Raw genomic sequence first — 18,585 nt, forward strand, 5'->3', positions numbered from 1 at the left:
TTACCTGGCCTTACTCAGGGTTTTAGGTTATTTTAATCTTCCGAATAGGGATGAATATCGCTCCTCTAGACGGACACGTCACACACACACACACACACATAAAATTATATATATATATATATATATATATATATATATATATATATATATAGTGAAACATTCATGAAAGCTTGATTGATATTATTTATCTCTGTGATATATGAATAAATATGTATGTATAATAGATGCAATTAAAAATATATTTTGATGAAGCTTATAACTAAAAATCTTCAAACCCAATAATACGTATAACAATCTAATTATTATGAGTAAAAGTCAAGGAATAAATAAAATAAATAAAATAGAAAACAAAATTAAAATAAATTTTAATCTGAAAATATATTCCTCCAAAATAAAACGAAATTGAATTCAAAATTTAAAATCCGAATGAATTAACTTTTCTTTATTTTAAGATGAGAGTGATTTCCCTTTACCTTCTACTAGCATTTCAGCCCGGTGTTGCCCGGGTGTTTGGAGGTGTATGTTAAGCAAAAAAACGGTCATTTTTTTTAAATTTGACCACTATTATGACCCCTTAACATTTATTGTTTGGGGCTCAAATCTAGTTATTAAGTTAGATCTATGTCCAAGGAACCTATATCTAAAATTTCAAATGTTTAAACACAAAATTGGCGGATGAGTTTGGTAGAGTTTTAAACATCTAACTTTCTGGCCGAAAACCGATCACAAAGATGTTACCAAATTTCAGTACCCTATATATCAAATTTCGAGTCTGTAGACTGAAAATTGACAGCGTAATTGCGTAGGGAAATGTGCACAAATAGACACACACACAGACTTTCACTTTTCTATACATAATAGATTATAATGAGGTTTAAAATAAAACGGAATTTAATTTAAAATAGTTAAAAAAAAAACAACGGAAGCAACATTCAAGATTTTAAGATAAGTTTTGGTGATGTAAGTTTTATTTTTGTTTTCTATTTCCTGGCATTTTGTACACAATATTGTTTTAATCTTTCTTACACATTACACGCATACAAAAACCAGATAGATGTTGGCTGTTTAAGTGTTAACAAAGCAGTCCGTCAAAAGAATAAATTTTCAAAAATGAATAAAAACACGGTTACTGAAATATAACTCTCTATTATATGTGAGTGTGTCTTCTATATATTTTTATAAACGACTTTAATAATATTTTAAAATTATGCACTAATATAACATATTATACGTCCGCAATTATTTCTTCTTTTAATAGTTTGTATTTTTAATCATATTAACATCATACCTTGCCTTCTGGGCGAGGTTGTCATTCGTACGTGTGTGTTGTCGCAAATGTGGGGTTCAAAACGCATAGTGCTTAAACTCTCGTGGAACAACTATACTTGTAGTATGTATATGTTATATTTTTACTCCCCCGAATAACACCGGGGACCTAATCATAGGTGACTGTGAATAGAAAAATGTTTGGATGGCAAAAATAATGTTATGGAAATGAATTATAAAATATTTATAGAAGTTTTGGAATTTAAACATAAAACAAACACTTAAGAATAACAATAATAAAAAGGAATGAAATACATCACAAAATAAAGTGACTGATTCCTTAGTGCTACGTTGCAGTTATGATGCAGTTAGAAACGAATATGGTTTTATATATACACATACATAGTCAGAGCAGAGACTGAGTTAGCGATCGAGACTGGACAGAGATAAACAGGCTTGAGGACTGGTTTCTCATGTGGAAAGCAACCATTTATTCAGTAGCCTGATGAGGACTTCTTGTTTTAACCGACCGTTTGTCCGAATTATGAGCATGTCCAGTCGCGACTATGTAAATTTGTTTATATTAATAAAAATATGCCTTGCTCTTATTTTATTGAGCACTCTTAATAACCTCGTTAAATTAATTAGTTATCACTCTTGAATACCTTTAATCTGTTATATATATATATATATATGTGTGTGTGTGTGTGTGTGTGTGTGTGTGTGTGTGTGTGTGTGTGTATCATCCTCTGTCTACAGGCTATTTAAAGTTACACACAGATTTAATATCTAAAACATAAGGTCTAAACTAAGTATAACCAACATTACGACAACAGCTTTGTTCCTAAATTCATATGGTCGTTTATGAGCTTAGAAGCTAATCCTGTCCATACAAACATAAATATAAATAACTTTATTTATATGTGTGTGTGTGTGTGTGTGTGTGTGTGTGTGTGTGTGTGTGTGTGTGAATATTGAAAACTACTACCAGGCCGCCCGGCGTTGCTCGTTCGTAAAATACGATATTTTAATTTATGTAATTTTCGTATTTATGACGATAGAACCATATACTCTGTTGATTGTTAAATTGTGCCAATATATAGTAGTGATATAAAAAGTTAAAAGATATATAACTTGTGTAGAATCAGCTAGATTCGAAACCAAAGCATATACCTCTCTCAGCTTATTTATTACCGTCTGATATATGCATACAAATATGTAAAAAAAAAAATAACGTTGTTAAAAATATAAATGTATATTTGCAAATGCGTGGAAATAAGAACTTTAGACGACTTACACAAGCCAAGTTCCAAATTTTATGAATTTTAACACCTTGGAAACTATTTTTACCAATTAATAACTAAATTGAATTTGCTCCACAGATTCGAATCCCCTATATATCGAGTTTCAAGTTTGTAGACCAAAAATTGCTCAATACATAGACAGATTAGTTCACTTGCGCATATATATATATATATATATATATATATATATATATATATATATATATATATATATATATATTGTGTACAGAAAGTTGTTAGATGAGACAGATCATTGGTACCGTCGGTTTCAAGCCCGATAAGGCCCGTTTAAGGTATCCTTATCAAGCTCTCTTTAGCCAATATTCGTGAAGAGAGCTTGATAAGGATACCTTAAACGGGCCTTATTATCGGGCTTGAAACCGACGGTACCAATGATCTGTCTCATCTAACAACTTTCTGTACACAAAATATAAATACGCTCTTACATTTTGGATTTTCCTTTTAATTGAGCACTCTGCTGGAATTCTTTTTCCAAAAAAAAACTAATCATATATATATATATATATATATATATATATATATATATATATATATATATATATATATATATATATATATATATATATATATTCATTTTCCTTGGCGATTTATTATGTAAAACTTAACTTTTTTACCCTATACAGGATTGGACGGATCACCAGCTGAAATGGGACCCAGAACGATATGGTGGCTTAAAACATCTCGTTTTACCCATTGAGAAAGTGTGGACGCCGCAACTTCTTCTTGATAACTCGTAAGTATATATGTTGTATTCGATAAGTTTTGTATCGGAATGTCTTCGATAAGTATCGATAATCAAAATAATCTGATAAAAAAAGAAGATTTTGACCAAACGTTCACACCTTATACAGCGTAACATCACAAGCACATCTGAGACAAATAAAATAACAGTAAGTTTTTCGATATGACAGTAGGTTTTCGATATGACAGAAGCGCGTTCGAAATGAATGTTTTTGTTTAAAGCACAATTGAGACATTATGCTTGACTTTTACATTTTAAACTTTAATCCAAACCATTATCACTACACAACCAGCAACGACAGATGTATAAAATTAACAGTAGGTTCTGTGATATGACTGAGGCGCGTCCAAAATGAATGTTTCTGTTTAGAGCACAACTGAAGCATGATATTTGACTATTACATTTTTAATTTTAATCCAGGCCATTATATATATCTATCTATCTATCTATCTATATATATATATATATATATATATATATATATATATATATATATATATATATATATATATGAATAATTTTATAGAATCAAAAGTAACTTCTCTACCGTGCAATGTATGTCTTCGGTAAGACATTTTATTTTCGATTTTATATCAATATATTGTGAACTAAGTCACTGTGAGACGCATGTGAAGCTTCCCCTCAGTGAACTACGATGGGTCCCAATTAGAGCAGGTAATCAATCTATTTGATTGAAAGGTGATTTCATCGATTTTGATGCCAATAAAAATATGGGAGTGTGACACATTGGTTAATCATCATTCAATCCCGGGCAACGTCGGATCTCCCTTCTAGTTTTATTAGCATAAGATTTGTATTATAGCTTAATACGTATAACTATGGTTCTACTTTTCTTCATAAACATCAGTGAATGCTGGGAAATTTGGCAATAAATTCACTTGAAGTTTTATTAGATTGAGAAGAAAGTTTTTGCAGAATTTTTCATTTTGATTTCAAATAATTTTTTTTTGTGCTACCTTTACTTTATATACTATTTTAAAGGGCGCTTTTCGGTCTTTCTAATCATTTAAATTACAATCGGTTTAAAACAATTATATCTTTTTTTCAGAACGCTGAATACAAGATGGAAAAAAGCAAATTCGCAAAATTTTCTTATTTCAATGCAAGCTAGGCCGAAAGCTGCTGAAACGGCTTGCGATATCAATCAACCGTTTTACCCAGGAACTACGACTAAAAACAGTACAATGGTGGTTTAAGAAATTTCGTGGTTGCAGCGAGAGTCTTAAAGATAATTAGCGTAATGGTCGGCCATTGGATATTTACAACGATCAATTAAGAGCCTTAATCGAAACCAATGCACAACTGTTCGAGAACTTCTGAATTAGACATAATGTACACGACGATTTCCAACCACTTGAGATTGAAGAGACAAAATAATGAGATAAATCGGTACCTCACGAATTGAATGACAACCAAAAGAAACGCTATTATGAAGTGTCATCTTTCCTTCTTTTACGCAACAAGAACGACCGATTTTCGATGAAAAGTGGGTTCTTTACAACAACCGGCGACACTCAGCGCAGTGCTTAGACACCGACAAAGCTCCACAACACTTCTAAATTCCCGAGTTGCACCAAAAAAGATCATGCTGACTGTTTGGTGGTCTGCGATCAGTCTCATTTTTTGAATGCAGGCGAAACCATTACGGCGGAGAAGTACTGTTAATAAATGGATGAAATGCGTAAGAAACTTCGACAACAATACCCAGCATTAGTTAACAGAAAATGGCCAATTCTGCTCCACGACAATACTTGACCGCAAATTGCTAAACCGATCCTGCAGAAGTTGAACGAACTGGACTACGAAACTCTGATTCATCCGCTATTCCTCAGACCTCACCTACTGACTACCACTTTTTCAAGCATCTCAACAACTTTCTGCGTGAGAAATGTTTCAAAAATCTCAAAAAACCTTCAACACTTTCAATGCCACCAGAACGCAAGATTTTGACGTCACTAGCATAAATACACATGTTTTTCGTTGGCAATGGTGTATTAATTTTGATGGTGTTCAGCTCGATTGATAAATTTTTGTTTGGGCCGATATATGTTCATCTAAATTTAAGTTAAAAACTGCAATACAATTGTTTCGGCCTTTTCCAACCACATACATTTTCGTGATACACAGAGCATTCAAAATACAAATGTCTCCAGGGGGCTTTACCAATGCTTATAAAAAATCACCCATCAGTTTGGAAAAAGCGGAAGGCATTCAGTATTAATTCTGTATTTATTTATAGTTTTTATACATTTCTTTTTTCATTTTAGCTTTCATACATTTTTTAGATGTTTTAAATATATTTGAATGATACATGTCCAGAAACATGTCCAGATACATGTCCAGATACATGTCCAGATACATGTCCAGATACATGTCCAGATACATGTCCAGATACATGTCCAGAGGGGATAAAATAATTTCCTCGAACAAAACAGTATTGCATCAAATTTATGACTCGTTTCCATAGATTGAAATAGAAACTTGTATCTCGTGTCTATGTTACATATTTAAATTTTTATCAAAATCTTTTATGAGATTTTGATTCTAGAATATATATCATTGATTTTAAGAAGAAATTGACATTGGTGTCTAATGAAAAAATTAAATTTTCAAATATGACACTGTCTTTATAGTATGCTACCTTCCCCCACCCCTTTAAAAAAACTCATATATTTTTTTAACTTGAAATTTGTATACAAGGAATCTGTACTTTTGGAAATTTGGATACAAGATATCTGTGCGTTTCTTAAGTTATTCGACCTCTCTATACATCCCTTACATTAAAATAGGTCAAATTAAATGCAGAAAAAATTACAAAAAAAAAAAACAAACACAAGAAGAAAAAAATAACCAAAGAGATTGAATTCGTTGCTTAATTCTTGTGTTTATATATTGAATTTTGAGGGGGAGTTTCTGTCTTTTATGTGCCTTCACAGCATTTCATTTCATGATATGGCGTGTATTTTATCAACACACACATACACAAACACACACACACACACACACACACACACACATATATATATATATATATATATATATATATATATATATATTATGTAGATGTTAGCGTCTGTGCGTGCGTATAGCATAAAAATGTGCGTGTGGAAGGTTTGTATAGATTATAGTCCAAAAACATAAGAGTCAATAAATGTGTTTGTATACAAGCTACTAGCATAGGCGGATGATATGGTCTCATCCGTCCTTATTCGAACGCAATGTTTATGCTTGGAGCGGAAGAGAACGAGTTTACACCAAATTCCTTAGCATAAACAAACTTCAAATATTAAGTCGAATGATTTGCTTATCCTTCACTGTCTTCCTGGTATTTCGATGGATTTTTATCAACATTTCAATAAGTTTTCTAGACATAAGGTTTATAGAATTGCTTCGGAAACATACACACAGATATTTTCCAACTGTTATAACAACGTCGTCGGGAACATCTTCGTGCTGATTACATTACATCTTCGTATATAAAAGAATATATATATATGTGTGTGTGTGTGTGTGTGTGTGTGTGTGTGTGTGTGTGTGTAATGTATATATATATAATGTATCTATATTATATATATATAATGCATCTATGTTATATATATAATGTATCTATATTATATATAATGTATCTATATTATATATATATAATGTATCTATATTATATATAATGTATCTATATTATATATATAATGTATATATATTATATACATATATATAATGTATATATGTATATATAATGTATATATGTATATATAATGTATATATATGTATATATAATGTAAATATATATATATGTATATATAATGCATATATATGTATATATAATGTATATATATAATGTGTATTATATGCATATATAATGTATAAATATGTATATATATAATATATATATGTATATATAATGCATATATATATATCTATATATAATGTATATATATTATATATATGTATATAATATATATGTATATATAATGTATATATATTATATGCATATATAATGTATATATGTATATGTATTATATGTATAGATAATGTATATATATTATATATATAATGCATATATATATTATATGTATATATATTTTATATATTATATGTACATATATATTTTATATATTATATGTACATATATATTATATATATATTATATGTACATATATATTATATATATATTATATGTACATATATATTATATATATATTATATGTACATATATATTATATATATATTATATGTACATATATATTATATATATATATCATATGTACATATATATTATATATATATATTATATGTATTTATATTATATGTATATATATTATATGTATATATATAATATATATGTATTATATATATTATATGTATATATTATATACATTATATGTATATTATTTATGTATATATATATTAAATATATAATATGCATATATATTATATATATTACATGTATATAAATTATATGTATATATATATATTATATATATTATATATATATTATATATATGTATATATATCATATATTATACGTATATATATTATATATATCATATATTATATGTATATATTATATATATACATTATATATTATACGTACATTATATATTATATGTATATATATTATATGTGTACATTATATATATTATATGTATATATTATATGTATACATTATATATATATTATATGTATATATATTATATGTATATATTATATATATATTATATATTATATGTATATATATATATTATATGTATACATTATATATATATATTATATATGTATATATTACATGTATAATATAACTTTTACGAGACTTATGTTCTTCCCACCATGACAGATTTAATGTCCTCAAATAATTTTTTTACTTTGGAACATACATACTCACATACAAACATTCAAACTCATAAGAACTATAATATAAGATACATGTACCTATCTCAGACACACACACACACAAAGAGACTTTTTCAACTCGGCATAGTGGAGGAGGGTCGTTAATGATCTGGGGTGCTTTCTCGTCAGTTGGGACCCTAAAGTTGCAAGTAGTGAAAGGCCGGCAAACATCATTGAAGTGCATTTCAATGCTTGAAAATGCTTCTATCAGGACTGAAGATCCACGTCTGTGTGGAAGAAATTGGATTTTCCAGCAAGACAACGCTGCGATACACACTTCTCGACAAGCACGAGAATACTTTTCTCCAAATAATATAGAATTGTTAGATCATCCAGCATGTTCTCCGGACCTCAATCCCATTGAAAATCTTTGGGGATGGATGGCAAAAGAAGTGTTCAAGGATGGAACCCAGTATGATTCGATAAAGGAACTTTCTGATTCAGTTTTCAGTACATGGGATAAAATTCCTTCGCAACTGATAAAAAACTTAGTCGCAAGCATGCCGAAGAGAATTTTTGAAGCAATTCATAATACTGGAGGCTATACTAAATACTGAGACCCTTTTTAGTAATTTATAATTGCTTTTTGTTAGATAAATTATCAGTGGTCTTATCATTTTGACCAGGTGAAAATGTTTGTTTTTTTAAAAATAATAATTAGATCAGGTTTAAGATTTCGAATGAAGTAGATTTCATTTTTTTTTTTTTCATCGCATTTTCCCTTTTGGCAATGGTTTCAACCATTTGTTTGATTAACAATTCGATAATATGCGTAAACGCTTACTTTCTTAAGTGGACTTATGATTTGGACCAGGACTGTATATATGTTTATATATGTATATATGTTTCTATATGTATATATGTATATATGCATATATATGTGTATATATGCATATATATGTGTATATATGCATATATATGTGTATATATGTATATATATGTATATATATATGTATCTATGTAGATATATATATATGTATGTATCTATATAGATATGTATATATGTAAATATATGTGTATGTCATATGCATATATATGTAAATATATGTATATGTCATATGTATATGTATATGTCATATGTATGCCTCATGGTCGGTTCACCGGCGACTAAACTGGCTCCCCCACCAGACTTGTTTTGTGAGACCTTCCAAACAACAAGACCTTCCAAAGGGCGAATGAACCCTTTTTCGGGGTCAACGGCTAACTAGCATCGTGAGTGTTGGGGTAGAGAGGGCTCCCGTAAGCCGTGGTGAAGGCAACTTTTCTAGGAGAAGGAAATCTCTGATTTAAAAAACTATAAAGCGATCAGTACCCGCATTAAGCTGGTCTTCAGTTTACCTTGTTGCTGGCTATCTTGCTCTTGCTTGTTGCTGGATCTCAATATTTTGAACCGAGAGAGAGAGAGTGTTAGCTGTCGTACAAAGCAAAAACTCCGTAACATCATCTGTGTATAGATACTCCCTCAGGCATTTGTCTATTAAAATGGTCCTGTGGCGATGGAAGTCATTTTTGGGCTCATGGATTTTAGGTGTTTGAGGGAGTGCCACTCGTCTGACAAGATGTTGCAATCATCATATATATATGTATATATATATATGTGTGTATATATAGAGAAATGTATATATGTGTGTGTGTATATATAGAAATGTCTATATGTATGTATATATATAAAAATATATATGTATATATATAGAAATGTATATATATGCATATGTATAGAAATGTATATATGTATGTATGTATATATATAGAAATTTATATATATGTATATATGTATATATATAGAAATTTATATATATGTATATATATAGAAATGTATATATATAGAAATGTATATATATGTATATATATAACACTATATATATAGAAATGTATATTATGTATATATAGAGAAATGTATATATGTATATATAGAAATGTATATATGCGTATATATAGAGAAATGTTTATATAGAGTAATGTATATATGTATATAGAGAGAAATGTATATATATATATGTATATTGAGAAACCTATATACATATGTATATATATAGAAATGTATATATATGTATATATAGAAATGTATATATATTTATATATAGAAATGTATATGTATATATAGAAATGTTTATATATGTGTATATATAGAAATGTATATATGTATATATAGAAATGTATATATATATGTATATATAGGGATGCATGTACATATGTATATGTGTATATATAGATGTGTATATATGTATATATATAGGTATGTATGTCTGTGTATATATATAGATATGTATAATTCAAAATAATGAAATACAATAAATCTGCATGTGTACAAATCCAGTGATTACAAAATATTATTGGATGTAATATAAAATCCTGTCTATACATTTCATATTCAAGATTAATAAGTTAGACGCTTCCTTTATTTTATTTTATTTTTATTTTTATTTCTCCTCCTCTCTTCAAGTTTTATTCTACTACCACTTCCCTATTTTTAGAAGATAGAATTTAAATTTTGCGATTTTAATAATATTATAACATTATAAGATTTTCACTCGTGCTAACTTCCAAATATAATTTTGATGACAATAACTGCATCTGTATCTTGTTAGTTTTTAATAATTTAAAACCCTCAGAATGTGATTTTCAAAACTTCCCGTCATCGGGATAGTTAGGAGTGGTCAAAAATACCAAACGATACTTAAGTTGACAAGAATCTTAAACTTATTTACTCTAATTACATCAATTATTGGCAATATTTATTTTCTTCTCTCATCGTGATGTAAGCAACATTTTCTTTCTTTTAATTTACAAACTATAGATATTGATATATTGATACCTGAAACAGAGCAAATATCAATTAGTATTAAAGAATTATGTCTAAACCTTGAAAGCTGCTCAGAATGGTTTTTGGTATTGGTCACGGAGGAATGAAAACAGAAAGGTTATCATCATAGAGACAAGAATGTTGAGGAGAACTTCGCTTCGCGCTGACTCAACCATATTCAAAGTTACAACGATCTCAGACAAAATGAAAGAAAATCATCTCCGCTAACATAGCCAAGAAATTCGTAGAAACGACAGCGTTATCGAAAAAGTTAGATTCAGAAGGGAATCAGCTGGAAAAAGACCGAGAAGATGGACAAGATAAGCGTGGTTAGGATTCTTATAAGATCTAAAGAGTACCGGCCGTGCAAGGTAAATAGAGACATCGTGCAACTCTGCTTCATGAGATGAACACATAAGAAAATGACAAGTAATGCTTCTGGTGGTTAAAACTTAAGTCAGATATTTTTCTTATCACGGGCATTGCGACTATAAATGCACATAATTATGTTATCCGTTGTAATTTCCCAAGCAGTCTATCCAAATGCTGGAAGGTGCCGAACGAAAGTTTCAGTTTTTTGCGCAAACGCTGACCAATTTTTTAAATTAAAAATATATCATTTCTGCTATTATGAGGATAATTCAATGAAAATTTACTGAAAAACAAATATATTTTTGTAGTTACAAAGAAAATACAATGACTTATTATTGAACATTTTTATGAAACTTTAAGAAAATTAAAATTAAAAGAAAAAAACATTCATTGTCAGGTGAGTTTCATGAATAAATATTTATTTTTTGAATAACAAACAATTGATAGAAAACAAGTTCTTCGTTTTTTATGATTTTTGTTGATACAAATGAAATAAAATATTTAATTTTATAATAATTAAATGATAACAAATAAATGGTTTTTAAATGTTGTCTGCCGTGATTTCATGAACTCGGCGTTTGGACACTTTTTGGCGTTTTACGGATATAGTTAATAAATAGATCATATATTTGTTAGGTCACATATTTGAAAACCATTAATTACATTTTGTGAGGTTTCTATTTATTTCTGTTATGTTAACTCCGTTAAATTAACTGCTTTTTCGCTGGAATAATCCACAAAGCAAAAATAATCTTAATAGTATCAAATTATTTTGTCATAAAAAATTTTAAGAAAGTTTCTTTTTCATTTGAAACGTGCAAATCAATAAAAACATCTTAACCTGAAGCTGCCAATTGCGAAAAGAATTTAAATCCTTGATTCGAATCTGACATTTTTTTGAGTTTTTTTTAATGCACGAAACTCGTTTCTCTTAAACAACAAATAAAACGACCCGAATTTTCTCCCAGGATTGTGCAAGTTTCTTTTGTTCTATTTTATTTTTCTCTCCTCTTTGTTTTTTCTCTTGCCTTCAGGGCGAGCAGTTTTAAAGAATTAACTAAAGAGAAACTTCAGCTGAAAGTCTATTGGAATGGAGAAGTGGAATGGTCCCCGGGCGGCCAGATGACTGTATCGTGCCAGTTGAACATCACCAGTTTCCCGTTCGACCGACAAACTTGCAGCATTGTGTTTGGCTCGTGGACAGAAGACGCGTCAGCCATTTTGTTTAAGCCCCGCAGCAAAAAGATCGGTAAGAATAAAAACAAATTTATTGGAATAGATTTTAGAAAGACTGATTGATTATTCGATCTGTTTATCGATTGTTATGCTTTTTCCGTTGATTCGTTGTATTTTATTTACTTATTTTTTATTGTTTTATTTGATTGTCTTTTTGCTGCAAACTTTAACCGTACTTATTTTTAAAATTAAGGTGGTAAGTCATATTAACAATAATAACTCGTATTAGTCTTTTCCTTTGTGTATCTATGAAGCAATGTAGTCATACAATAGTTTCGTACTTTTTTAAGCAATACTTTGCAGTATTGTTCAACTCTGTGAGATATTTCAAGCTGTATTGTTTTAATAGTAAGAGAAAGCAGTGTCGAATCATATGGTCTTCTTTTCCACATTCGCAGATGGTTCGATTCGTTTTTCTAGTTTCTATGTAGACATACTAACTTCATGTAGCTCCATTCCCGTTTTCAGGCAGTTCAATGTTTCCCACTAGACTAGAAATGCTTTTGAGCCAAGAAAGAGAGCATCAAAAGGGATGATTCCCATGTTAGTAGGAGTGGGGTAATTCTCTAGTTGTCTGGTCAACAACTGTAATCTGGATTTTTCCGGAGATTTTGTTAAGGGTCTCATTAATAAAGGACAAGGAGGTTGCGATAATTTTTCTTTATTTTATTCTCAGAAAGAGATGTAGCAAGTCTATCTCTGCTCTATTGTTATTTTTATGGCAGGTGCTCGATTGTAAAACATTCACCGCAAATACTCACCTATCTACAACCACTGCTAACAGTTTCCTATACCCTCTCTCTATATATATATATGTATATACCTAAAACTTAACGAAAATTCTGTTAACAAAGCTTCGTTCCTAGGGTTGTTCGTCTGTGGAACACAATAACCTATGACTGCTTGTCAGCTTGCTATAACATAGCAAACTGTTCCTGTTAACCCTGTTTACGTAAATGATAACTATCTACGCAATTTACATTAAGACTGTATTGCGGTGTTCACTTATTAGCTCCTATCCTTCAGTGGCCTCTAGGCCTTAATAAATGGTGATTCCTTTGTAAAACTCGTTTTGTTTGTTTTTATTTTATTGCAAACATAAACTTTTTTAAAAAGTATGTAGTTATATTGAACTATTTAAAAACATACTTATATGCTTATATATGTTTATATCGAAATCGTATTAAATATTTGTCTTGTATTGAAATGAAGACATGAACGTTGAAGAAACGATCCATAGATTGATTTTCTTTTTTATTCAAAATATAATAGTGATGCCGTTCGTCCTTGGTCTTTCTATTCTCTTTGACCCATCATGATCACATTTTGTGTGGTCCCAACTGAGACTGATTCAACTGCATGTTTTGTTTTAAGGAGTAAGATATCAGATAATGGAATTTCTGTAAGTTCCAATTCTTTCTGTGCAATTTTCTTTTTGTTTGCGCCATTGAATGCCAACTAAAAACCAATGTTATCTTGTTTTCATGTCAATTTCCATTAAAGGCAATATTACCTGAATGATTGTCATGTCGCAATTACTACATTATTACATAAAACATATACTTTGACGATTTCACAGTCTATTGATTCGTCATTATTATTTTTTATATAAAACTTAAACAAAAGAAATAACTAATAGTTTGGAATCTGTTTACTATTTAAGTATAACTGGAAATTTTCTTCGATAACTATTTTAATTAATAATTAGTTTTCTACTTAATCATTTTCCGTAATTTTTTAATATATTACTCATTTCGAGATGATAAAGTAGATGGCATTGCTTTTAATTGAAATTCAATTATTTCGTTATTATTCCGAACAAGCTCTTATTCTTTTATCATCTTTTTTTTTTCAAATACAAGTTCATAGAACTAGATTGCGTATTGTTAATCCCTGGTCATCCCTTTAGAATGTTTGTTCGATTCGTCGTTTAATAGTCAAGGGAAATATCTTGCTAACTTTGTTTACAACGTCGACTTCCTCTCAGTACGTCATTTCCCGATCATATCAGCCTTAATTCTAATCTTAATATCTTATGGAAAATTCATATTTAGTTAATCGATTAAATAATGGGATTTTCCTTTATTTTGACAGCCCACTTATCACTACACACAATCTATGCATCCCCGATTGTTTATCAAAAAATAAATGGAAGCAAAATATAATCGATTGTAAAAATTGAAGAGAGATATCACATAAAATGCAATCTTAATACATTATTACCAGTGACCTGTTAGTAGCTTATATATTGATGTAGTGATTTTTCCTTTAAACGATTACGCTACATATTTTAAGCGTACATCGAGAGAAGTAGATGAAAGTTACCGTCTGTTTTTAATTTAAGAAATTTTTTCACCGATACGCGTTAGAGATATAAGTTACGATAAAAAACAATGAACACTGTTTTATCGTCTCAAATCTCGCCGCTGCTTTTCTTTAACGATTCGAACTTCTGCATAGAGATCATGAATGATTATGTTTGAGAATTGTCTCATTGGCATCAAGTTCTATTAGTTGGTCGTATCTGAATTTAAAATTTACCCCTGACACCAACAGTAGCAAGGACTAGCGATTGCGTACGAAGTCAGAAAAGGTTTTGCATAAAACATACAAAGGAATGGTGATTACACGTGCTAAAAAGCAACACTTTTATCCTCGTTTTAATGATCAGCGGTTCTGCTTGTCACACACAGGAGGCAGCGACTGCTAGAGAACGATGGATCCTGGTGTTGATTCTTCCTAGATTTTCACCATTGTCCAATTAACTGGGTTTTCATGACACTAAAATGTTGCCATCCATGTTTAGAAATGTTTGAGGAGCACTGCGATGTTACTGCTGAATAACATATTCATGTGATTCAATCAAACCCCTTGTTGTCATAGTTATTAAACAAACAGATGATCGTTGAGGGACTGGTCTATTATTTACGTCACATTTATTCACTTTTAAACGCACTCGCCTTTACTCATCTCATCTAAAACATACAATGTGCATGCAAGCAAACAAAATTTCTACTACAGTAAGTTTAACCACTTTTATTATATAGATTTCACGTGTCTGTCTGTAGGGGAAGCAATTAAAAAGACTATATACCAAAATAAAATATTAATTTTAACTAGTACTGCAAATGCTCTATCGATTTGAATCTACAGTTGGAATTGTGTGAGCGTCAGAACGATTATCTTCGACACAGATTTTTTCCAGAAATAAAAGTGTATATAAAAGAATGAATAAAAATATTTATCATAAATATTGTAATACTAAAATAAAATAATTTTTCTTGAATCAACTTTTACTAGTAATATAATTGTAATATTAATTCTTAGTTGAAAATAACATGTTGAAATCTTATATAAATAGAGATTTTATCTGTCTATCTGTCCATCAGTCACAATTTTTAAACGTAAAAAAATATATTGCAAAATTTGTCATATTTTAAAATATCAGAAATCTTAACTACTTTTAGAAATGGAGAATGTTTGATTAATAGTAAAAAATAAATTCCCAACAAATAAAGCGGACGTCATGATCGGAAATCGAAACTTTGTGATCGTCAATATAAGTTTCTACATACTGACTTATTTGGACTTCCTTATAAATAGAGCTTAAACCATTACTTTAAAAAAATAAGTGTAGTTTTTATGTAACGTCATATCATTTACTTATAGTTACAGACATTTAACAAAATTGGAATAAAAATGCTTATTTATAACAGGATTGCATTTATACTTTTGGCCAAAGAATAAAAGTCGTTATTTTCATGGCATGTACTCGTCTAAGCTCTAATATGTGGTCTCCCTTGCAAAAACTTTCACGAAAAATACTAACATAGCTAAAACCACTGCCAATAACTTCCCTCACTCTCTATCTGTGCCTTAACCTAAACGTGGATTCCATGAACAAAGCTTCTTCCTTAGAACAGCCGCCTATGGAACTCTGTTCCGCTGGCCTGCTTTACAGCTGATTACAATATGATCGTGTTCAAGTCGAAAGTAAACAAGTTCTTGTTGAACTGTCCTATTAAATTATCAAATTATGCTAAATTTCTACTACTAAGGATTACTACACTATTGTCTTGATGACTACCGACACTCATTAAACCTTATCTGCGAGTAGCCTCCAGGCCTTGATAAGTGGTGACTCTTTGTAAAAAAAATTCAAAAAAACATAAATAAGAGAAAAAGGAAAAAAAGGAAAGTGTGCTTCAGATTTGACTTTATGTATCTGTGGGGAACCACCCTCCAAATGGACTAATCCATCATCCATATAAACTTTACGCATGACGTTCCCAGGCGGGGATCTAATTCTAGATCGACTCTCGCATGCTCAGTGAAGTGTCTACACTGTTCATTTGTAACCTTTCCTTTGTAACATTTCCGTTTTCATGAAATACATGTTTAAACTGTTCTCCGTTGTTTTGTTCTTCTTTATGGCTACTTGCCAGCCATAACACTGACGACATGGGATTCGAGATACATACTCATGTCTAAAACAGTGTGTAAAGTCGAACAGAATGAAGGGAAAAAGCGACCACGTGTCTGCGCGTGTTGTCTTACCTGCTGGGAGGATCACAGGGAGGGCAGAAATTAAAAATGGCGGCTGTGGTTTTTGTAAGATTATTGAGCGATGACGTCACCCCTCACGTGACTGTTTTTCTGGCCGCCGATTGGCTGATGACGGACGCTTGGACAATAAAAGGAGTATGTTCAGAAGATCGAGGACAGTGTTTATCAACTGGATCAGTGTGATTAGAAGTTCGGCGTGTGTGTTAATCAACTGCCGTAGTTGTGAAACGAATTCAAGCTTTAGAAGTTCGACGTGTGTGTTAATCAACTGCCGTAGTTGTGAAACGAGTTCAAGCTTTAGAAGTTCGACGTGTGTGTTAATCAACTGCCGTAGTTGCGAAACGAATTCACAGTGTTCCCATAAAATTGACGACATTGGATTCAAGAAACATAGTCACGTCTAAAATAATGTTCTGAAAACATTAACGACGTTGAACTAAAATGTTTATCGCGCTTAAGAAAGTGTAGCATAACACTTGCGACTGAAGGACTCGCGGAAAAAATACGATTAACAACTGTTAATTGACCTTAAAAAACAAACAATTACTGAACAAAAAGGAGTTGAGAAAAAAGGTAAATCTTTACTGTAAGAAAAAAAGAAAAAAGTTCGTCGCTACTAAAAATGTAAAAAGGCAAAAAAAAAGTCCGTCGCTGTTTTTCTCTACTAAAAGTAAATCGTTACTTCATCTTTTTTTTTTTCAATTATTCTTAGATTGAGAAAGAAGGACTAAGAATTATTTTTGCAGTTTCAAAATTCCATCGAATGGAAGACATTTTAATCTACACACTGACCATAAGCCTTTGATATCCATTCTTGGATCAAAAAAGGGACTTCCCACATTCACGGCGAATTGACTGTTAAGATGGTAAACTATTCTCCTAAAGTATAATTTTACAATAGAATTTCTCTCCTCAAAACAACTAGCGAGACTAATTCCTGACAAAATGGAACCTCTTGAAGACTCAGTAATCGCGACACTACGTATTAATAGTGAATTGAAAACAGTGGTTAATAATATCATCCGCGAACTGCCGGTCAGACTTCAGGAAATTAAGATAGAATCCGTGAATGACGAGTTCATCAAAACCATTAAGCAGAAGTTAACACTGGGTGATACCGATTCAGATATTTTTTTCGGTTTGCGACGAAACGCTGCTATACGGCGAAAGCGTTGTCATCCCCAAAATCCTTCAAAGAAGAATTCTCAGGGACTTTCACATGGAGCATCCAGGAATAAACCGGATGAAAAGCCTGATGAGTTTTATTTACTGGCCAACTATGGACCAAGACATTATCAATATGGTGAATACGTGCAAAGGCACCACCTATAACACTTAAGCCTGAAGCTGAACAACCATGATCGATG

At 30.5% G+C, this 18,585-nt stretch overlaps 1 protein-coding gene across 4 annotated transcripts in view; it reads left to right on the plus strand.

Annotated features, from left to right (window-relative positions):
• Positions 1-18,585, plus strand: part of LOC145265458 (acetylcholine receptor subunit alpha-like) — a 1,250,815-nt gene that overhangs the window by 1,059,642 nt on the left and 172,588 nt on the right. For all 4 annotated transcript variants that reach the window (XM_080121317.1, XM_080121320.1, XM_080121318.1 and 1 more), the window contains 2 exons: positions 3,215-3,324; positions 12,451-12,665. In XM_080121317.1, the coding sequence (XP_079977443.1) occupies positions 3,215-3,324; positions 12,451-12,665 (325 nt within the window). The remainder of the gene's footprint in view (positions 1-3,214; positions 3,325-12,450; positions 12,666-18,585) is intronic.

Source organism: Euprymna scolopes, chromosome 40 (genome assembly GCF_053919585.1).
Source record: "Euprymna scolopes isolate OS-2025 chromosome 40, ASM5391958v1, whole genome shotgun sequence".
Classification (NCBI taxonomy): Eukaryota; Metazoa; Mollusca; class Cephalopoda; order Sepiida; family Sepiolidae; genus Euprymna; species Euprymna scolopes.